The 22,794-nt window shown below is 43.0% G+C and overlaps 1 protein-coding gene across 5 annotated transcripts in view; it reads left to right on the top strand.

The window, feature by feature from the left end:
• Nucleotides 1–6,659: 6,659 nt before the first annotated feature.
• si:ch211-59o9.10 (uncharacterized protein LOC561841 homolog) overlaps nt 6,660–22,794 on the top strand; it is a 45,906-nt gene continuing 29,771 nt past the window's right edge. Inside the window, exons 1-4 of one of the 5 annotated variants that reach the window (XM_060843253.1) lie at nt 6,660–6,735; nt 10,464–10,612; nt 10,727–10,817; nt 21,520–21,603. In XM_060843253.1, the coding sequence (XP_060699236.1) occupies nt 10,473–10,612; nt 10,727–10,817; nt 21,520–21,603 (315 nt within the window). In that variant the 5' untranslated portion in view covers nt 6,660–6,735; nt 10,464–10,472. Of the gene's footprint in view, nt 6,736–10,356; nt 10,613–10,726; nt 10,818–21,519; nt 21,604–22,794 lie in introns of all 5 variants that reach the window. The other 4 variants (XM_060843251.1, XM_060843255.1, XM_060843252.1 and 1 more) reach the window with 4 other exon arrangements.

Below are 22,794 nucleotides of genomic sequence, written 5' to 3'. Positions count from 1 at the left end.
CTCATCTGGTCCTTGTGCCTCATCAACCTTAAGTGCAAACAACAAATCTAAAACCTCATCTTTGTTACTTTTATTTTCACAAATGCCTGGACTACCTGAACTTGCACAGCAATTTCATTGGTAAAGGCAGGAGGAAACACTGACACAGCCAGGCAGCAGTAGCTAGAGGATGGGTGACAGGAGACGCGGCACCAAGAGAAGACGGCAGGAGAAAACATTAAGGCAGGCAGGCAGTCAACAGTAGCTAGAGGAGTGCATGAGAGGAAACACTGAGGCAATCAGCAGTGCCTAGAGGAGTATCTAAGAGGAGACACTGTTGGAGAGGCCATGAGGAAACACTATGACTGTTGGTTATCAGTACCTAAGGAGCAGCAGGGAGGAGACACTGAGACAGGCAGACAGCAGCACCAGTGGGGAAGGCAGGAGGAAACAGAGGCAGGCAGACAGCAGTACCTAGAGGAATGAGTAAAAAGTGAGGTCTGCAGATGCTGGAGATCAGAGCTGAAAATGTGTTGCTGGTTAAAGCACAGCAGGTTAGGCAGCATCCAAGGAGCAGGAAATTCGACGTTTCGGGCCAGATGAAGGGCTCTGGCCCGAAACGTCAAATTTCCTGTTCCTTGGATGCTGCCTAACCTGCTGTGCTTTAACCAGCAACACATTTTCAGCTACCTAGAGGAATGGGTGAGAGGAAACTATGAGATAGGTAGTCATAGAGATATACAGCATGGAAACAGACCCTTCAGTCCAACTCATTCGTGCCAACCAGATATCCTCAGTAAATCTAGACAAATTTGCCAGCATCTTGCCCTTATCCCTCGAAACCCTTCCTATTCATACACCCATCCAGACACCTTTTAAATGCAATTGTACCAGCCTCCACCACTTCCCCTGGCAGCTCATTCCATACACGCACAATGCTCTGTATTAAAAGGTTGCCCCTTAGGTCCCTTTTAAATCTTTTCCCTCTCACCTTAAATGTAGGCCCTCTAGTTTTGGACTCACCTACCTGAGGAAAATACCTTGGCCATTCACCCTATCCATGATTTTATAAACCCATATAGCGCCAGCCTTATTCAGCCTCTCCCTATAGCTTAAACCCTGCAACCCTGGCAATATTCTTGTACAGTAAATCTTTTCTGACCCCTTTCAAATTTCAAGTCGTGAGCATTTCGAGCAGCAGACAAGAAGAGGAATCCAAGACAAATGTCACCAACATCCAGACAAATGGCCAAAATGAGGACCACATGACAGGTGGAGAAGTAGAGAAAAGGATACTGAGACAGGCAGAAAGCAGGATCTCGAGCAGTGGGTGAGACAATGGCACCCAAACAGGCAATCAGATACAGAACAAAACTCAATGTGCTGACTGGTGAGAAGTTTTACTTTTTATTCTTTTAGTTTAAAGTAAATATTCGGAAAATAGGATTAAGTCTGGGGCATTCCAGATTATCAGATCAACCATGCTGTCATTCAATGAGACAGAACAGACTCAACAGGTTGAATGGCTTATTTTTGTTCAAGTTTTTAAATTCAATTAATAAATCTGAAAAAGATAGCCTCATTAATGATAACCAGGAAAATGCTATTGATGCTGTAAAAATCCATCTGGTTCACAAATGCCCTTAGGGAAGTATATTTGCCTTATATGTGACTCCAGACCCAGAGTATGATCTGGTTGACTCTTAATTGTCCTCTGAGATGACCTAGGAAGCCATTCCAGAGTAATTGGGGGGGGGGGGGGGGGGGGCAACAAATGCTGGACTTGGCAACGATAACCACATCTTAATTAAGAATATAAAGAATGTGATGAAATCAACAGAAATATGGTCAACAGAATTGGCAACCCTAGTTGCTATTGCCCCTGAAGCAATGGCCTTTAGGATCAGTGACAGATAACTGGTGTAGTGAGTGACAATGAGAATGACTAATGAGATGGATGACCATTGGGGTATGTGATCAATGGGGTGGGCAATGGAATGAATATGCAGAGATGAGTGACTGGTGTGACCAATGCTCAACACATTGAGTGACTGATGAGATGGTTGACCACTTAGATGATTGACCAGGAGGATGGGTGAATACTCTGAATGATCAGTAGAATTGTTGACCAATGGACAGAGTAATAGAAGCATAGAAGTTAGGAGGTCATTAGGCCCTTCGGGCCTGCTCAGCCATTCATCATAGTCATGGCTGATTGTCCAAGTCAATAGCCTAATCTGCTTTCTCCTCATAACCTTTGATCCCATTCACCCCAAGTGCTATATCTAGCCACCTCTTGAATACATTCAAAGTGTTGGCATCTTGAGTACTTCCTGTGGTAATGAATTACCACTCTGTGGGTGAAGAAATGTCTCCTCATCTCCTTTCTAAATGCTCCACCCCGAATCCTCAGACTGGGACCTCTGGTTTTGGATACACCCACTATCAGGAACATCCTCCCTGTGTCGACCCTGTCTAGTCCTGTTAGAATTTTATAAGTCTCTGAGACTCCCCCCGCCCTTACTTGTCCGAACTCCAGCAAAAACAATCCTAGTCAATCTCACCTCATACTTCAGCCCCACCATTCTGGAATCAGCCTTTCACTGCACTCCCTTCAGAGCAAGAGCATCCTTCCTCAGAAAAGGAGACCAAAGCTGCACACAATATTTTAGATATGGCCTCACCAAGGCCCTGTATGTCAGCAACAGCGCATCCCTGCTCCTGTACTCAAAACCTCTCGCAGTGAAGGCCAACATACCATTTGCCTTTTATACTGCCAGTGACTGGTGCAGAAGGACACTCAGGTCCCGCTGCACACTCCTCTCTCTCAATTTACAGCCATTCAGGTAGTAATCTGCCTTCTTGTTTTTGCTTCCAAAATGAATAACCTCGCATTTATCCAAACAGAAATTACTGGTTAAACTCAGCAGGTCTGGCAAGCATCTGTGGGCAGAAAGCAGAGTTCACATTTCAAGTCCTGCGATCCTTCTGGTGGTGGATGGAGGTACTTGCACTTCACTCAATCTCATAATGTGGTCTCCTCTACATTGGGGAGACTGGGTGACCGCTTTGTATAACACCTATGTTTTGTCAGCAAAAAAGACTTTGAGTTTCCAATTGCCTGCCACTTCATCACACTAGGTAAAAACAATGACTGCAGATGCTGGAAACCAGATTCTGGATTAGTGGTACTGGAAGAGCACAGCAGTTCAGGCAGCATCCGAGGAGCAGTACCCTGTTCCCTGGCCAACATCTCTGTCTCAGGCTTGCTGCAGTCCTGCAGCTGACCCTTAACCCCCTCCTTTGTCCCTTAACCCCCTTACCCGTTCTAGTCAATCGGAGGTGTCCTTTTAAAAGGACCACATCGGTCACCAACCATCAGCCACATCTCCCGTACATGATGATGTAATCAAACTGTCGACCAATGGGAAGCTGAAATAACAGCAGCTCATTTTCTGCTTGGGAATTCTTTCTTTATTTCAAAAACATACATTTATTTGTAAAAATAAAATTTGTATACAAATGTATGAATATACATATTCTATATATCTCAAAACTCGTATACAGATAGTCACAAATGCAGTTTGGTTCTGTATTATATCAAGAAAACAAACAAATGTTGGAGTTTGATTCTATCCAAATAAACCAAAAACATATCTTACACATACAAGACCTTCTCGACTCAATCTTGAATCCAACAATTTTAGGGCCTGAGCACCTTCTTCCATGTGCTTACCCCAAACCCCAAACACCAGGCCTTGTCTTCACACAGGCTGCTACCGCACACAACCCATCGTAAGTTGAAAATCACACAATACCAGCTTATAGTCCAACAAGTTTATTTGGAAGTACACGTTTTCGTAGCGCAGGTCCTTCGTCAGGTAGCTAGCAGGGCAGAATCATAGGACACAGAATTTATACTAAAAGATCAAAGTGTCATACAACTGATGCAATGTACTGAACAAACCGAGATTACTATTAATCACTTAGAATGGGTTGCTAGTTTCGATTCATTAATATGTAAATCCCAGAACTTCTTTCAAGTCATTTTGAGATATCTTAAGTTTTTATAAACAAAAGGTGACATTTCAGCTCAAACAATGCATAAAAGGTGTAAGGTTAGTGTCGTGTGTATTGAGTCAGTCTGGTTCTATACCCAAAGTAGGAATTTATAAAGTTTCACATAGTCTGTAGTGGTTCTGTTCGCCGAGCTGGAAGTTTTTGTTGCAAACGTTTCGTCCCCTGGCTAGGAGACATCATCAGTGCTGTGGAGCCTCCTGCGAAGCGCTTCTTTGATGTTTCTTCCGGTATTTATAGTGGTCTGTCCTTGCCGCTTCCGGGTGTCAGTTTCAGCTGTCCGCTGTAGTGGTTGGTATATTGGGTCCAGGTTGATGTGTTTGTTGATGAAGTTTGTGGATGAATGCCATGCCTCTAGGAATTCCCTGGCTGTTCTCTGTCTGGCTTGCCCTATGATAGTAGTGTTTTCCCAGTCGAATTCATGTTGCTTGTTGTCTGAGTGTGTGGCTACTAGGGATAGCTGGTCGTGTCGTTTCGTGGCTAGTTGGTGTTCATGTATGCGGATTGTTAGCTGTCTTCCTGTTTGTCCTATATAGTGTTTTGTGCAGTCCTTGCATGGTATTTTATAAACTACATTAGTTTTGCTCATGTTGGTATTGGCTCCTTTGTTCTAGTAAGTTGTTGTCTGAGCGTGGCTGTTGGTTTGTGTGCCGTTATGAGTCCTAGGGGTCGCAGTAGTCTGGCTGTCAGTTCTGAAACGCTCCTGATGTATGGTAGTGTGGCTAGTCCTTTTGGTTGTGGCATATCCTCGTTCCGTGGTCTATCTCTTAGGCATCTGTTGATAAAGTTGCGCGGGTATCCGTTTTTGGCGAATACCTTGTATAGGTGTTCCTCTTCCTCTTTTCGCAGTTCTGGTGTACTGCAGTGTGTTGTAGCTCTTTTGAATAGTGTCCTGATGCAGCTTTGTTTGTGTGTGTTGGGGTGGTTACTTTCATAGTTTAGGACTTGGTCTGTGTGTGTTGTTTTCCTGTGTACCCTTGTGGTGAATTCTCCGTTCGGTGTTCTCTGTACTATCACGTCTAGGAATGGGAGTTGGCTATCCTTTTCTACTTCTCTCGTGAATCGGATGCCTGTGAGTGTGGCGTTGATGATCCGGTGTGTTTTTTTTATTTCCGTGTTTTTGATGATTACGAAAGTGTCATCGACATATCTGACCCAGAGTTTGGGTTGAATTTGTGGTAGGGCTGTTTGTTCTAACCTTTGCATAACTGCCTCTGCTATGAGTCCCGAGATTGGTGATCCCATGGGTGTTCCGTTGATTTGTTCGTATATCTGATTGTTGAATGTAAAGTGTGTAGTGAGGCATAAGTCCAGTAGTTTAAGTATGCCGTCTTTGTTGATAGGTTCCGCCTCCTGATTTCTGTTATGTATGTCCAGTAGGTTGGCTATTGTTTCTCTGGCTAGGGTTTTGTCAATCGAAGTGAACAGTGCCGTCACTTGAGATCATGGTTTCTTCTTTGTCTATGTGCGTATTCCTGATGGCGTCCAAGAATTCCTGTGTTGATTGTATGGAGTGTTTGGATCCGCTGACCAGGTGTTTCAGTTTTTGTTGTAGTTCTTTGGCCAGTTTGTATGCTGGTGTCCCTGGTAGTGATACTATGGGTCTGAGTGGGATGTCTGGTTTGTGTACTTTGGGTAGTCCATAGAATCTGGGGGTGTTGTTGCTTTCCGGTTTCATTCTTCGTAGGTCCGCTTTGGTTATCTGTCCGTTTTTTTGTAGATTCCTTAGAGTGTTATTTATTCTATTGGTGAGTTGTGGTGTGGGGTCCGAATACGTGTGTGCGCGTGAATGTGAGGGAGAGTGTGTGTGTGTGTGTTTGAGAGTGAGTATGTGTGTGCTTGACAGAATGTGTAACGGGGCACATGTATATGTCTGTGTGAGGATGTGCGTGAGAGTGTGGGGGTGTGTCTGAAAGAGAGAGTGTGTATGAGAGAGGGTTTGTGTGAGTGCGATCGTGTGTGAGAGTGTGTGTGTGTGTGTGTGAGTGTAAAGTGTAGTGGGGTAACCTGTAACTGTGACATGTCCCTAAGAGCCTGGTTGAGGCTGTCCTCATGGGTACCCCACTTGGCTATCAACCACTGCTCGGCCTGTCTGTGTTATTGCGTATCCTGAAGTCAGCCTTGGAGGGTGGCCACCCGAAGGTCTGAAGCTGGATGTCCTTGAGCACTGAAGTGTCCCCTGACTGGGAGGAAGGGCAGCACTGGGGAAAGCTAGTGCTCCCAAAAACCTGTTGGACTATAATCTGGTTTGATGTGATTATTTTTAACTTTGTCTACTCCAACACCAGCACCTCCACATCATTGTAAGTTGCTAATGGGAACCATTATTGATGGTCATTGATTCTCTATTGACTCTCCCAGGTTGACCTTTAACCCCCCCCCCGCCTTTGTCAGTTTAGAGATAAATTTTCCGCCCTTACCCGTTCCAGCCAATCAGAGGTGTCCTTTCAAACGGGACCGCGTCGGTCACCAACCGTCGTCTACGTCACTCGCACGTGATGATGTAATCAAACCCTTAACCAATGGGAAGCTTGGATGGCGTTGACGCTGGAGGCGGCCTAAAAGGTGAAAGTGCGCCGGCCGTGTGTCGCTGAGTCTGCGCAGTGGAGGTAGGGGTTCGCGCCAGCGGTTTGGCCTCCGGGTGAGGCCTGTCCTTCCAACCTCTGGCTCTTGAGGCCGGTAATCTCTCCGTTAATGCCTAAATAGTACGGCAAAGGGTTCTGGGGGTGGGCTCAGGCTGTTCAATCCCGGGTCAGCCCATGTTGGATTGCAGTGTGATCCCTGTCAGGCTGAGCACCTCTGGAAGGAATCTGCTGCGAGCTGACCAACTTTAAAGTTGTTTAACAAGTTCCAGTTGTTGGTCTTAAGTACTTGCTCGGTTATAAAATTGAGATGCTGGAGATCTGAAGCTGCAGGCTGCACTCCGCCGTCTGGCAGCAGCTATAGAGAGAGAGAGAAGGTTATCGTTCTGAGCCTCATGACTCTTGTTTGCAATGCACTTTCAGTTCTTAATTCGGGGAAAATATGTAATTCCGTCTTGGAAAAGGATTTCCTGCACTGCTTTGTGTTGATCGACCTGTTAATCTGCTTAAGGACAGGCTGTAATGGCTTAAAGACTGGAGGTCCCTGTTCTCTATAAAAGCGCAGACAGACTGGGCCTTGCAAACTATACAATGGGTTCACTGAAAACGTTTTTTTTTTGGCTTATGACAGTGTATAGTTTGTGAATGATGAAAAATGTGTTGTGTACAGTGCACACTGACTGGCCTAACTAGTTTGTGGTGGGTGCTTGTGCTCCTGGGTGTGTCAGCCTTTCAAAATACTTTTTTCTCTTTCATTCATTTGTACATTTCTTCTGCTTTGCTTCTGGAAACATCTAACATTGTTTGATGTGTTTCCAGTTGGCAACAAAATCTCTGTCCTTACTTGACTTAAAATTACTGTTGTAGTTTATAGTCTTTAAGTGCAGTAAGTGGGCGGCACGGTGGCACAGTGGTTAGCACTGCTGCCTCACAGCGCCTGTAGACCCGGATTCAATTCCCGACTCAGGCAACTGACTGTGTGGAGTTTGCACATTCTCCCCGTGTCTGCGTGGGTTTCCTCCGGGTGCTCCGGTTTCCTCCCACAGTCACAAAGATGTGCGGGTCAGGTGAATTGGCCAAGCTAAATTGCCTGTAGTGTTAGGTAAGGGGTAAATGTAGGGGTATGGGTGGGTTGCGCTTCGGCGGGTCGGTGTGGACTTGTTGGGCCAAAGTGCCTGTTTCCACACTGTAAGTCTAAGTCTAAATAGCAGACATTCTTGTGATATCGATTCGTTCTGTCATTGGTAACTTTAGTTACCTCTTGGTCACTTCTTAAAGCTTAAGAATAATACTGACCTGGTCTGGCACCATCCTTGTAATGTCAAAGTGAAAGGGATTCTGTTCTGGGTTGGTGAAGGAATAGAGGTGGTCACGAAGTGGGCTGCTGGTTGGGAGAGGGGTTTGCCAGGGGTGGAGGAAGGTCTGGGGTAGAGTGCTGGAAAGGGGTAGTAAATCAGACAGCATAACCATTAGTTGGCATAGTGATGTATGTAGTAGGTAAGAGATGTTCACTGCCAGTTGTCACACTCCTATCTAGCAGATAATGATTGGCCTAGGGTGTTGTCATTACAACATTTTATGTGAAATGTTGCCTCATTCCTGATGAAGGGCTTATGCCCGAAATGTCGAATTTCCTATTCCTTGGATGCTGCCTGACCTGCTGTGCCCTAACCAGCAACACATTTTCAACTGTTGTCATTAGAATGCCAGATTGACAGACAGTCTTTTTTTAAATGGAAAAAGTATAGATTTTTTTTTGAAAAAAAAATGGGTATCAGTATCCTGTTACTCATTTATGTAGTAAGTATGCCAACAAGTAGTTTTTCTCAACAGGATACTGCTGGCAAACCAAAAGCTTTCTTGCAAATCACGCAAATGAATAACATGAGGGGAGCTGGTGTGAAGTCATGTCCATAAGCTATGTGTCCCAATTATTGGCTGAGTGTATCAAGTTACATGTCTTGCTGACCATTTAGGCAGCATGCTGATTGTGCTTAATCATGTGCTGGTAAACATTGAATGGTAGATGTGTTTTTTTTGCTATTGAAAATCTCACATAATCCAACCTGTACTTAGAATACATTGGAAAACAATTCATGTGTGTCAGTAGGTCATGCAGTATTTATGCTTGCTAGAAGTTAGATATACAAGTACACAAGACCCTGTTTCTCACAAGTAAAAGGAACTTCTTATCTTTTATGTGAAAGAATTAGATCATGGAGACTACTGATTGCCACTGCATGTCTATGGCAACACCCTGATCAGTCAGTCTGCCTGCCTAGACTAAGATCCAAAGTTGACAGTTATCTGTTCTTGCTGTGTTTGCATGTCGCTGATAGCCCAACTCATTTCAGCCATTTCTCATGCTGTCTAAATTGATGTGCCTTTTATTTTGTTTCTTGCATCCTAGTCCTGATGAATGCAAGACAAAAGGCTTTGTTTTTTTGTTTCCTCTTTAGCCATGTTGAAACTAACTACATGTTAATTGAATCTCCTGACAAATTTGATCTTTGTTTCTAAAAGCTTGGAATGCCTTCCTGTAAATAGGATTAGTCAATTTGGGCGAAGATGGTTATGGAATGAGCTGCTAGAGGAAGTGGTGGAGGCTGGTGCAATTATGGCATTTTAAAAGGCATTTGGATGGGTACCTGAATAGGAAAGGTTTGGAGGGATATGGGGCAGCTGCTGATAAATGGGATTAGATTGATTTAGGATATTTGGTTGGTGTAGACAAGTTGGACCAAAGGATTTGGTTAATACTTCAGCAAACATTAGAATTAATTAGTTAATTGGAGAATTAATTAAAATCTATTTATATTAAAATTCTAACAGTTGCCCTAGTCCTACCAGATCTTAGGACTGCACAATTAGAGATGACCAGTGCTTTGGGCAAGGGGTGAGCTGGGGAGTTCTAATGGTAACCTCATTGGGTGCAGGAATTGAACCTGTGCTATTGGCGTCACTCTGGATTGCGAACCAGCCATCCAGTCAACTGAGCAAAACCGAACCACTAAATTCCAGTAAATGTGGCATGCAGGATGCTTTTTTACTGGAATTGGATATAGTATGCTTAGTGGCTGTACTTGTTCCGATAGTTCCCTTTTTGAAACCATATAGTCATGTGCTGTGAATGTCACTGATAAGGCTGTTGTTAGTTCATCTCTTTTTAAAAATTGCCCTTTAGTAGTAACTCACTAGATCATTTCTGAAAGGACGTTGTGAAACCAGAGATTTTTTACAACTAGCCTTCATTTTCCGATTTTATCTGAATTTAAATTCCACCAGTCGCTGTGACCTAGGCCCCTCCATTGTTAAAGCAGGGGTATCTCCATTGTCACCATCAATGTTTTCCATGCTGCAGTGTTGAGGAATGTGGAAATCACAGAATGTTTCTATTTAAGAGCCTGTCTGAATCCCGATACTGGATTCAATCTGGTTTGTATGCTTATAGCCTCGATCTCCTAGAAGTTCAGTGGTGATACTCCACTTGGCCGTGGGTCCTCACTGGATGACTTCAGATACAGAGCATTTCTTCATGTGGGAGTGTCCTGAAATAAATTAGCAGTTCCCCGGTCATTTAACTCCATGGTCTCAGATTGTTATCTAGAAACCTACAGTTTTTAGACAAGAGTTTGTTTTTATTAATAATGGTGAATGTCAGAATATGTCGATACGTTTGCAGCCGGATTGTGATAACGTTCATTTTGTTTTAATGCAGATCCTGAGGATTGCATTGGAATCAGTTTACTGTTAGTTATTAAAATCAGTTGAGCTCCAACTTGACTGGATTGCCTTAGGTTTTAAACACTTTTCCTTTAAAATAAGAAAGACACCATGGATCAGAGTTTGGATGGACTGCAAGAAAATGGATCTTGTGAGGAAACAAAATGTCTCAACCCTGGTCTCTTGGACAAAGGATTCTTATTTGAAATGAATTCTGATGCTTCAGAATTTGAAGTTCCTGAGACACCCAGGTACACTGGTCAGGTCTTAAAATTATTATTTTCAATAATTTTAATTGTAATGCATATCTATACACTTCATAATTTTTTTTGTATATCTCACTTTCCCCCTTTTTTTGTTTTAAGCCCTGTTTTTTCCAAGAAGAACAGTAAACCATATCGCGTGGAGACTGCAGTCCAGGATAGAATTACTAATGAAGGGCGAAAACCTATATCTGTGAGTTGGCCTTTGACCTTGTACCAGCAAATTTGAGTCTGCTTCCTACTGAAGTTAGGACAAGCAGTTTGATTCTTTTAAACTAGTTACTTTCGTTGCAGTTTTATCCTAGTGTTTCATTGAGGAATATTGAGGTGCAGGAGCCCTTCAAACAGAAGAGAAGCAAGGGCAGAGAGTAAATTTTGTTGTTGACCAGAAGTGAGTGGTCTTTTCAACCTGCTTGGTTTGCCACAACAAGGTTCAAGTTATCTTCTCAGGCTATAATTCTCCTCCATTTATAACTTCATTTATTGTAAATGATAAACAGCCAATCATTTGTTTCCTTGAGTTGTAGAACAAATCTATTCTGGTCACAAAATTGCAATACAAAGCATAAGTCTTGTAGTATGCCAAAAAGGTTTGCCCAAATTGTTGCACAAAGGTGTGAAGTTTTAACATACGACTACTGTTAGTTGGTTTCTTGGATGCTATCAACTGGAATGAATGTTGCAGTTATATCTAAGTTCAATTTTCTGCTTTTCAATCCAGCTGGGCACTTCTACTCTAGATTCAAACCTTGACCTGTGATCTTGGAGTAATAGTATCAAATGACCACTTGCCTTCCTAATTGCTTGCTGTTCCTCTATTAATGTTTTGTACACCAGTGCTCTCTCAATTTGAAGTTTTTTCTAATCTTGCGGAAACCTCCATATTATACTCTCTCTACCACTTATCTGGTACCCCATCCCTTTATGACATCTTTCACAATTTTCTTGCTGCTTACTTTCCTACTTAACTGTTCTAAGTTCAATTTATTAACCGAGATGGGGCCCAAGCTTCAATACTTTTAGTAGCTATTAGTTCAACCCTGCAGACCCTGAAAATGATCCATTTAGTTAACTTGCATAAATCAATAGAAATAATCCTCCATCCTTGCCAATATGTTGTGAATTTTCTATATTAATTTCTCTAACTTAAATTCCTTAAATCTAAATATACTATATTTTCCTTCTGTACCTGCTAATGAATACTTTGACAAACTTTATTTCTTTCAATTGCATTGAATATGAAAATATTTATGACGAAGACTTATTTACTCAAGTTAATAGACCTTCTTTCCCTGGTACTCAATTTGAAATGTTCCAACTCTAACTTTTGTATCTTGAAGCTTCCCAGTGTAAGGTAATTGCTCACTGCAGTGTTAAACTTCCTGGGCATTTACCCAGGAAGCCTCAGGGTTTCTGAGGGTCTTGACAAACATAGTCAGAGACCTGCCATACACTGGACTATATGGAACAAGATGATCTGAGCTGTTGTGTAGATCCTTCAATTTTCTTTAAGTATGCTCATCCTTCTTGTACTGTTTCCCAGAGCAATTTTACCATAAAATTGCTAATCAACCCTGACTCTGAAATTTCGGATCTGAAATAGCCTGTCCTGTAGAGTTGGGCTTTCATCACTCGGTGGCTCAAACCATGGAAAAGCTTAGTGTCATTGTGAAAGCTGCCCATCCTCTGATCTGATCTTGTCTCCTTTTATTTGTGTGGCTGGTTTAGATAAGGTTCTGTACCTAGCATTTCACTTCAAGAAATGAAAGACAGAATGGTTAAAGGAAGTGAGCTGAAATTGGAATAATTGAATCTGGTGACTTGCTATAATTTAAATTTTCTTCTATACAGAAGAGTTTGTGATATAAAATAGTTTGTCGAGATGAAATTAATTGTGCTGTGGTTGGAATTAAAAATCTAGCTATTTAAAAATGTACATATCTTGAGGTGCCAGTTAGCTGCATTATTCAAGATTCTTTAAAGATTAGCTTAACAATTAATGGGCAAAAAGACTGCAAGGTGAACAATGGATGGGGGTAAAAGCCATGATTTAACTCCTCCATTCATAAAGATTCTCTGTTCCTTCGTCTATTTTTTTCTCTTCCTGTCACGATCTTCCCACTTGAACTGACTTTGCACTATCTTTCTGGCAGAGACTAGAAAGAAAGAGGCTATTCAATCCATTGTCTCTTTAAAAACTGAACAAAAAACAAAACAAAGTTTTGGCCCAAGAACGCACCCTTCGGCCGTCCCAAGCCTGAGCTGATCCAAATCCACTGTCTAAACCTATCGCCCAGTTCTTAAGCATCTGTGTCCCTCTGCTGCCCATCTATCTGTGCATCTGTCCAGACACACCTGAAGTGAATCTACTGTCTGCTTCTACTACCTCTGGCAACACGTTCCAGGCACCTACCACCCTCTAACAGTGGTTAGCACTACTAGTGGTTAGCTGACTGTGCAAACTCCTCACAGACCTTCCGCGTGGGTTTCCTGAGTGCTCCAGTTTCCTCCCACAATTCAGATGTGCAGGTCAGGTGAATTGGCCATGAAAAATTTCCCATAGTATTAGGTGCATTAGTCAGTTAAATATAGGGTAGGGGGATGAGTCTGGTTGGGTTACTCTACAGAGGGTCGGTGTGGACTTGTTGGGTCGAAGTGCCTGTTTCCACACTATATATAGATTAGATTCCCTAAATAGCTTTAGCGGGTATCCCCCTTGAACTTTTCACCTCACCTTGAATGTGTGACCTCTTGTTGTTGAAGACCTCAACCTGGGGGAAAAAAGCTTCTCGATCTACCCTATACCCTTCATTATTTTGTAGACCTCAATCAGGTCCCCCAACAATCTCCTTTTTTTTTAATGAAAACAATCCTAACCTACTCGATCTCTCTTCATAGCAAGCACCTTCCTACCAGGCAACATCCTCATAAACCTTCTCTGCACCCTCTCCAATATGTCCACATCCTTTTGGTAATGTGCCGACCAGAACTACACAGTATTATAAATTCAGCCAATCCAAAGTCTTGTACAATTTTAACATGACCTGCCAGCTCTTGTACTCAATACTCTGTCCGATGAAGGCAAGCATACCATAGGCTGCCTTCACTGCTCTATCCACCGGTGCAGCAACTTTCAGGGTACAATGGACCTGAACTCCTAGATCTCTCTCTTCATCAGCTCTTCCCAAGGATCTTGTGTTTACAGTATAGTTGGCTGTATAATTAGACTTCCCAAAATGCGTCCCTTCGCATTTGCCTGGATTGAACTCTGCCATTTCTCTGCCCAATTCTCCAGTTTATCTATATCTTCCTGTATTCTTTGACAGTCCCCTATGCTTTCTGCTACTCCAATCTGTGTCATCTACTAACTTACTGATCAGACTGACTGGGTTCTCTTCCAGATCCTTTATGTATATCACGAACAACAGAGGCCCCAGCACTGATCCCTGTGGAACACCACTAGTCACCTTTCTCCATTTTACAAAATTCCCTTCAACTATTATTGTCTCCTGTTCAACCAGTTCTTTATCCACTGAGCTAAAAGACTATGTGACTTCACTTTCCCCATCTAGATTACAATTAGATTATCAAACACCTTACTAAAGTCCATTATATAACATCTACAGCTCTTCCTTCATCTATCAACTTGATCACTTCCTCAAAGAACTAAGTTGGTAAGACACTATCTCCCCTGCACAAAACCATGTTGCCTATCGCTGATAAGCCCATTGTTTTCCAAATATAAATGCGTTTTATCCCTCCGTACCTTCTCCAGCAACTTTCCCACCACTGACTTCAGGCTTACTGGTCTGTAGTTACCTGGAATATCTCTACGACCCTTGTACAGGGGGACAACATGAGCAGTCCTCTGGCACTTCACCTGTATTTTAAGGATGCTACAAAGATATGTCAGGGCCTCTGTTATTTCCTCTCTCTCCTCCTTCAGCAACCTGGAATAGATCCCATCTGGTCCTGGGGGTTCGTCCACCTTAATATCCTTTAGCCTACTCAACACATCTTCCCTCCTGATGTCAACGTGATGCAGAGCAAACAAATGTCTATCTTTAATCTCAACATTCATGTTCCTCTCCTTAGTGAACACTGATGCAAAGTAATCATTGAGAATCTCACCCATTTTCTCAGGTTTAACACAACCTTCCTTATCCTTTATTGGACCAACCCTTTCTCTATTTACCTGAAGTAGCTACCTGTTCTATTGTTAGTTTCCAGAAGACATAGGAGCAGAAATTAGGCTATTCAGCCCATAGTCTGCTCTGCTAGTCAATCATGACTAAGTTTCTCCCCATTACCCTTGATCCCCTTTACAATCAAGAACCTATCTATCTCATAAGTATACTCAATGACCTGGCCTCCAGCCTTCTGTGGCAATTTCTGGCACCTAGTCTGTGGCCTTGGAGGGACTGACCTATCTGAACTCCAAGGTCTCTCTCTTCCCCTCTCGTACCCTCCCACTTGTGTATTCTCTGACTCATTTCTGGATTAAGTTCCATTTGTCACTTCCCACTCAACCAAACCATTGATATCCTGCACTTGACAGCCATCCTCTCCATAATCAATGGTATGGTCAATTTTTCATCTTGAAATTTCACTGTCATGCCTCCTGCTTTTTAAATTCTACACTTTAATATCTACCACAATCTGAGTTGGGTTGTGTGGCACATTGCTGAAAATTGCTTTCAATTCATTAAGCATTCTGTTGGCAGGGGCTCTTTGTTTCCTGTCTGAGTCAATTTTGAATCCACTCATACTTTCCCCTGTACCCATGGGGTTTATTTTTTTTGTCTGCCAAGTGGTACTTTGTTAAATGTCTTTGTCTACATTGACTTTACTATGTGTATTGCACTACACTTATTGTTCCTCCAAAATATTTAAGCTAATAAGACCCAACCTTTCCTTAAGAAAACCATGTGGAATATCCTAGATTTTAATCTGTAAATCCCAATTAATCCTATCTCTGATTCTAGTTATTTGTGCATAAGCCCTAAAATAGGATTAGGATAGCAATGTGCTGGTCAGAAACCAGCACGACTTGATGGACTGAAGGGCCTCTCCATATTGTAGATCTGACTGAAACCACTGAGGTCACACTGAATCTATAAATATGTATTCTTTGCGCCCTTTTGAAATAATGGTGCCACATTTGCATACCTCAGATCCTTGGGTACCTCATCTACATTTTAGTGAAGGTTGCAAAATGATCCTCTGCATCCTTTTGAGGAAGTGACCAAGTGATAGATGAAGGAAGGGCTGTTGATGTCATATACATGAACTTTAGGGCATTTAATAAAGTGCCCCATGGTAAATTAATAGAGAAAGTGAAGTCACGTGGTGTGCAAGGTGTTGTAGCTAGGTGGATAAAGAACTGGTTGAGCAACAAGAAACCGGGTGGTAGTTGAAGGGAGTTTCTCAATGCAGTAAGATGACCAGCGGTGTTTCACAGGGATCAGTGCAGGGGTCTCTGTTTGTGATACTCATAAATGAGTTGGAACAGGGCACTGTTGATAGGATCAGCAAGTTAGCAGGTGACATGGAGTAGCAGAAAGCATAAGTGATTGTCAAAGAATACAGGGTTAGATTACGTGATTAGATTAGATTACTTAGTGTGGAAACAGGCCCTTCGGCCCAACAAGTCCACACCGAGTTACGCCCGAAGCGTAACCCACCCATACCCCTACATTTACCCACTACCTAACACTACGGACAATTTAGCATGGCCAATTCACCTGACCCGTACATCTTTGGAATGTGGGAGGAAACCGGAGCACCCGGAGGAAACCCACGCAGACACGGGGAGAACGTGCAAACTCCACACAGTCGGGAATTGAACCCGGGTCTCTGGCGCTGTGAGGCAGCAGTGCTCACCACTGTGCCACTGTGCTGCCCACTAATATAGAATATAGATAGACTGGAGAGTTAGGCAGAGAAGTTGCAGATGGAGTTCAGTCCTGGTAGATGAGGTGATGCATTTAGGCAAATCTAATTCTAGAGCAAATTGTACAGTGAACAGAAGAGCCTTGGAAAAAGTTGATCAGAGATCTGGGAGTGCAGATGCAGTGTACCCTGAAGGTGGCTGCACAAGTGGATAGAGTGGTCAAGAAGCATTATGGGATACTTGCCTTCATCAGACAGGGTATTGAGTATAGGAGCTGGCAGGTCACATCAAAACTGTACATGTTGGTTTGGCTGCATTTAGAATACTGTACAGTTCTGGTTGCCACATTACCAAAAGGGTGTGGATGCTTTGAGAATGCAGAGAAGGTTTATGTGGATGTTTCCTGGTATGGAAGGTCTTAGCTATGAAGAGAAGTTGAGTAGGCTTTTTTTTTTGAAAAAGAGATTGTGGGGGTCTTGATTTGAAGTTTACAAAATCATGACTGGTATAGACAGGGTAGGTAGAGATGAGCTTTTTCCCAGGGTTAAGGATTCAATCATGAGGTCACATTTTCAAGGTGAGGGGTGAATGGTTTAATGGGGATACACGCAGCAAGTACTTTACACAGGGTGGTGGGTGTCTGGAATGCGTTGCCAGCAGAGGTGGTAGAGGCAGGCAAGGTAGATTCATTTGAGTCTGGTGAGTAGGTGGGGAGCAGAGGGATACAGATGCTTAGGAATTGGGCGACAGGTTTAGATTCAAATTGGCTCAGGCTCTTCAGCCCTCCAAGCCTGTTCCTGGGCTGTAAATTTTCTTTCCTTGCATGAATATGCAAGGAATAGTGGCAGGCAGAAAGGATCTGTTTAATTTGGCATCGTGTTTGGCACAATAATCATAGGCTGAAGGGCCTGTTCGATGTTCTAAATATCAAAATCAATTATATGGAGGTGCTGGTGTTTGACTGGGATGTATGAAGTTAAAAACCACAACATTAGGGTATAGTTCAACAGGTTTATTTGGAAGCACTGCCTTTCGGAATGCTGCTCATTCATCAGGTGGTTGTGGAATAAAAGATAAAAGTTTAGTGTGATGTAACTGAAATTATATATTGAAAAAGATCTAGATTGTTTAAGTCGGTCATCTTTTAGAATTACCATGTTGGTTTCAGTTATTTCATACATAAATCCCAGAACTACTTTAAAGTTCCATTCTCAAGTGAACTTTAAGATTTATGAAGTGGAGTTTTTAATTTAGGTGTGAGGAGCTGCATTTTGGGAAAGCAAATTTTGGCAGGACTTGTACACTTAATGCTAAGGACCTGGCGAGTGTTCTGAAAAGAGACCTTGGAGTGCAGGTTCGTAACTCCTTGAAAGTGGAGTCGCAGGTAGATAGGATAGTGAAGGAGGAGTTTGGTATACTTTCCTTTTATTGGTTAGAGTATTGAGTACAGGAGTTGGGAGATTGTGTTGTGGCTGTACAGGACATGGGTTGGGCTACTGTTAGAATATCACGTGCAAATCTGGTCTCCTTCCTATCAGGATGTTGTGAAACTTGAAAGGGTTCAGAAAAGATTTACAAGGATGTTGCCGGGGTTGGAGGATTTGAGCCATAGGGGGAGGCTGAACAGACTGGGGCTGTGTTCCCTAGAGTGTCGGTTGAGGGGGTGACCTCTTGAGGTACACAAAATCATGAGGGTCAGGGATAGGATAAATAGACAAGGTCTCTTCCCTGGGGTGGGGGAATCCAGAATGAGATGCCAGAGGATGTGGTGGATGCAAGTAAGATTGTAGCATTTTAAAAGATATCTGGATGGGTATATGAATAGGAAGGGTTTAGAGGGATATGGGCCAGGTGCTGGCAGGTGGGACTAGATTGGGTCGGCATGAACGAGTTGGACTGAAGGATCTGTTTCCGTGCTGTACATCTCTATGACAATCCACAATTCCATCCCTGGCTTCCTTTTAATGGTCTAAGATCCAGTTCATCTGGTCCTGGTGATTTATCCAACCCCCCCCCCCCAAATTTCTCCAGTACTTCCCTTTTTTAAATTTGCTGCTTTAATTCACTCATGGATTAGACTAGCATTTATTTATTTAACATTTCTAATTGCCCTGAGGCCAGGTAAGTTAATTACACTGTTGTGGATTTGGAGTCACATGGAGGCCAATCTAAGCAAGGATGACATCTTTCTTCCTCGAAAGATATTAGTAAATCGGATGGGGGTTCTTCCAACAATTGGCGACACATTCATAGTTATCATTAGATTCTTAAATCCAGACTCATTGAATTCAAGTTTTAATATCTGCTGTGGCAAGATTTGAACCCAGGTCCCCAGAATATTATCTTAATCTAGGGATTAACAGTCCAGTGATAATACCACTGCCTCTCCCAAATGCTTATTTGTATATCTAATTTTACCCTCATAATTAGGCAAAGTATCATTTTAAGCTAACAGTTCTGAAAATTCAAAGATCAGAAACTCAGCAGGTATGGTAGCATCTTTTAAGCAGGACAAAGTTAATGTTTTGAGACCAAGATGACACTCTAGTTATGCTGCGTAAAAACAGCCCCTTCAACATGTGCCTGTGTTGACTGACAAACAGAACTGCACCAATCCCATTTGCCTACACTTGGACCATAGTCTACTGTGCCCTGGCATTTTAAGTGCTCATCCAGATGCTGCTTAAATATTGCAAGAATACTTGCCTCCACACACATGATGTCCCCTCAGACCATACATTTAGTTTTGAATGAATTCTGATCTCATCCAGCCACTTACTACTCACCTTTAAATTTGTGCCCTTTGGTCTTAGACATTTGTCATGGCAAAGAGATTCTCACGATCTATCCTGTCTGTGTCTCATAACTTCTTGTGCTTTATTCAGATCCCCCTCAGCTGCCTCTGTTCCAAGAGAAACAAATCCAGCCTTTCCAATCTCCTGAGAACTGAGACTTTTCTTTCCAGACACCATCCTAGTGAATCTTCTGTACACACTCCAGTGCAATCATGTCCTTCTGATGACTAGAACTGCACATTGTTCCATTTGTGGCCTAACCAATGTTTATGAAGTTGTAACAAGACTTGCTAGCTCCTGTATTTTTTACCCAGCTATTGGAGGCAACCATCCCATTTCCCACCTTGACTACCTGTGCTGACAGCTTTTAGTGATCTGTGAATTTGTGCACCAAGGTCCCTTTCTTCCTCCTACTCTGAGGACCTATCATACATTGATCCTCCCAAAATGCATCACCTTGCACTTAGCAAGAATAAATTCCACCTGCCTTTGCTTTCCCTGGTTTACCAGCTGATCACTATCAGACTAGCATGAGATGATCCTCCTCACTGTCAACAATAATTTTATCTGCAAGCTTATTCATCATGCCCTTATGTTCATATCAGAGCCCCTACGGTGTGGAAGCAGACCATCCAGCCCAGTGAATCCACATTGACCCTCCAAAGAGCATCCCACCCAGACCCCCTGCTATCTCTGTAACTCTGCATTTCCCATGGTTAATGCACCTAGCCTACACATCTTTGGACTATAGGAGAGAACCTGGAGGAAACTGCATAGACGTGGGAGAACATGTAAACTTCACGCAATTGTCCAAGGCTGGAATTGAACCACCTTTTAGTCACCTTTTCAAGGAACTTCAGTTTAGTCAGCCAAGAAATGCATGCTGATTATCCCTGAAGATTCTCTGCCTTTCCATGTATTGCTTAATCCTGTCCCTCAGATTTTGCCAATAATTCTCTGACTGATGTTAAGCCAGGTATATACAGACCAGTTAGTTTATCATGAATAAGGAAACCACATTACCTATTCTCTAGTCATCTGGCATTTCTCCTGTGGCCAGTAAAGTATTAAATATCTCTGCCAGACCCCAGCAATCTCTGCGCTTATGTCTCATAGCAGCCATGGATGGATCTCATCAGGTCCTAGGGATTTAGGCACGTGTATGCCTGCTAAAAGATCTAATACCACCACATTAATCTTAATGATCTGGAACCTTACCATCTCAAATAAAATCCCTGGCAACAATGTCTTTCTCCTTTTTGTGAATAAAGATGAAAGTATTGATTTGAGACCTTGCCCATGTGCGTTCAGGTTGCTGCTTGGACCCTGAAGCTCCATTCATTCCCTAGTAATCCTCTTGTTTTCGATACATTTAATGCCTTGATTTTCCTTGATCCTACTTGCCAGCGATGTTTCATGGACCCACTTTTTCCTCACTTTCCTTTTTAAGCAACCCCCTACAAATAGACTTTTGAAGGGTCATCCCTGTTTTTAATGTGCTGTATTGACATGTGCTTGCTCCTTTTGCTTTACCAAGTGCTTCCTCCCTTGACATCTGAACTTGTTGCCCTTGTCCTTCACTCTTGGAGGAACATGGCCCTGAATTCTCACTATAGTGTGATTTCAGTGCTGATTTAAGAACCTTATCCACACTTACAGCCCACAGGTTACCACGTATACCTGAAGCCTGCCTTACCCTTAATCCTCCTTTTGATCCTAATGTACTAATAAAGCATCTTTTTCTTAACTTCACTCTTTTTGTAATCTTTGTTTTCCTGGTTTTCCTTATTCATTTCACCTGACTTCAGTACTTTAAGTTTCCTAAATTATTACTTTGAGACTTGTTAAAGCTGTTTTGCTTTCTAGCCCAGTATGCTTCTACATAAACTGGGGATTCTAGATTTGGCAATCAGGTCATTTTGCTATTATGTGTTTTTGTTAATGCAAATTTGCTATAACAATTGACGAATTGGGGAACTGTTTCTAAAGCACAAAGTTTCAAAGCGAGTCTTGGTTGTAATATGATTTTGGTCCTATTAGTTTAAATGATGTTGCTATTGTGATTTTTCTCAACACTCTGTTGCATGAGAATGGAACTGCATTATAGCAGAACTGACCATACAACCTTACTTTCTTTATGGGAACTTGTCTCCATTGTCCATGTAGAATCTCTTTTTGAACCCCTCAATTTGCCATTGCCCTCTTAGGTTAGAGGCGAACTGCAGATGGTGGAATCCAAGGTAGACCAGCAGGAGGGTGGAAGAACAGAGCAAGCCAGGCCGCATCAGGAGGTGAAGTCAACATTTCAGGTGTAATCCTTCAGGACTGGGGGGTGGGTGCAAGGGGAGCTGCAAATAAGGGTATGGGGACAGTGGGGGAGGGTTTTGGGTCAGGTGAGGAAAGGATGGTTGAACACAAGTAGAGAATACAACCTGGTTGGTAGATAGGAAGAGTGAGTCTGGTTGGTAGCTGGAAGGAAGGGTTCATCAGAGGACTGGAAGGGAAAGAGAGTCTGCAAATGGAGTTGGGGGTTGGGAAAGGAGGTTAATTGAAACTGGAGAACTGTTCAGTACTCCAGGCTATAGGCTGCCTAGGTGGAAGATGTGGTGGTGGTTTTCCAATTTAGCTGTGGCAATGGAGGAGGCCAAGGATGGTCATGTCAGAGGGAATGGGAAGGGGAATTGAAATGATCAGTGACTGGAAGGTCAGGTTGTCCCCTGTGGGCCTGTCTGAGATGCTTGTTGAAATGTGCCCTTAGTTTGATCTCTGATGTAGAGAAGACCACATTGGCAGCATTAGATACAGTAAACTAGGTTGGAGAGGCAAGTGAGCCCTTGATTCCCCTGGGAGGAGTATTTATGGTGCCCTAGATGGAGGTGAGGTGGGGGTTTGGTGTGTTGGGAGGTTTTGCATTGTTTACGGTTGCAGGGGAAGGTACTTCTAAGAACAGCATCATTCTTCTTCACCACACACACACACACACACACACACACACACACACACACACACACACACACACACACACACACACACTTGTGCCGCTCAGGAACCAGACACGTACTGCCCTGTTACGTTGGATGTTGGTGGAGGGGCAGTGGGGGTTGGTATTATCAACTGTCAGTCAGATGTACAGCACAGAAACAGACCCTATAGTCCAGCCCATGCATGCCAACCAGATATCCCAACCCGGTCTACTCCCACCTGCCAGCACCTGACCCATATCCTGCCAAACCCTTCCTATTCATATACCCATCCAAATGCCTTTTGAATGTTGCAATTGTACTAGCCTCCACCACTTCCTCTGGCAGCTCATTCCATACATCTGCGTGAAGAAGTCGCCCCTTAGGTCTCTTTTATATCTTCCCCTCTCTCTAAACCTATGCCCTCTAGTTCTGGACTCCCCAACCCCAGGGAAGTGACTTTGCCTATTTACTCTATGCATGCTGCTCATGAATTTATAAACCTCTAAGGTCACCCCTCAG

This window comes from Hemiscyllium ocellatum, chromosome 23, assembly GCF_020745735.1.
Source record: "Hemiscyllium ocellatum isolate sHemOce1 chromosome 23, sHemOce1.pat.X.cur, whole genome shotgun sequence".
NCBI lineage: Eukaryota > Metazoa > Chordata > Chondrichthyes > Orectolobiformes > Hemiscylliidae > Hemiscyllium > Hemiscyllium ocellatum.
Note: the sequence above shows the minus strand (reverse complement) of the source record. Positions and strands in the feature narration are given on the sequence as shown.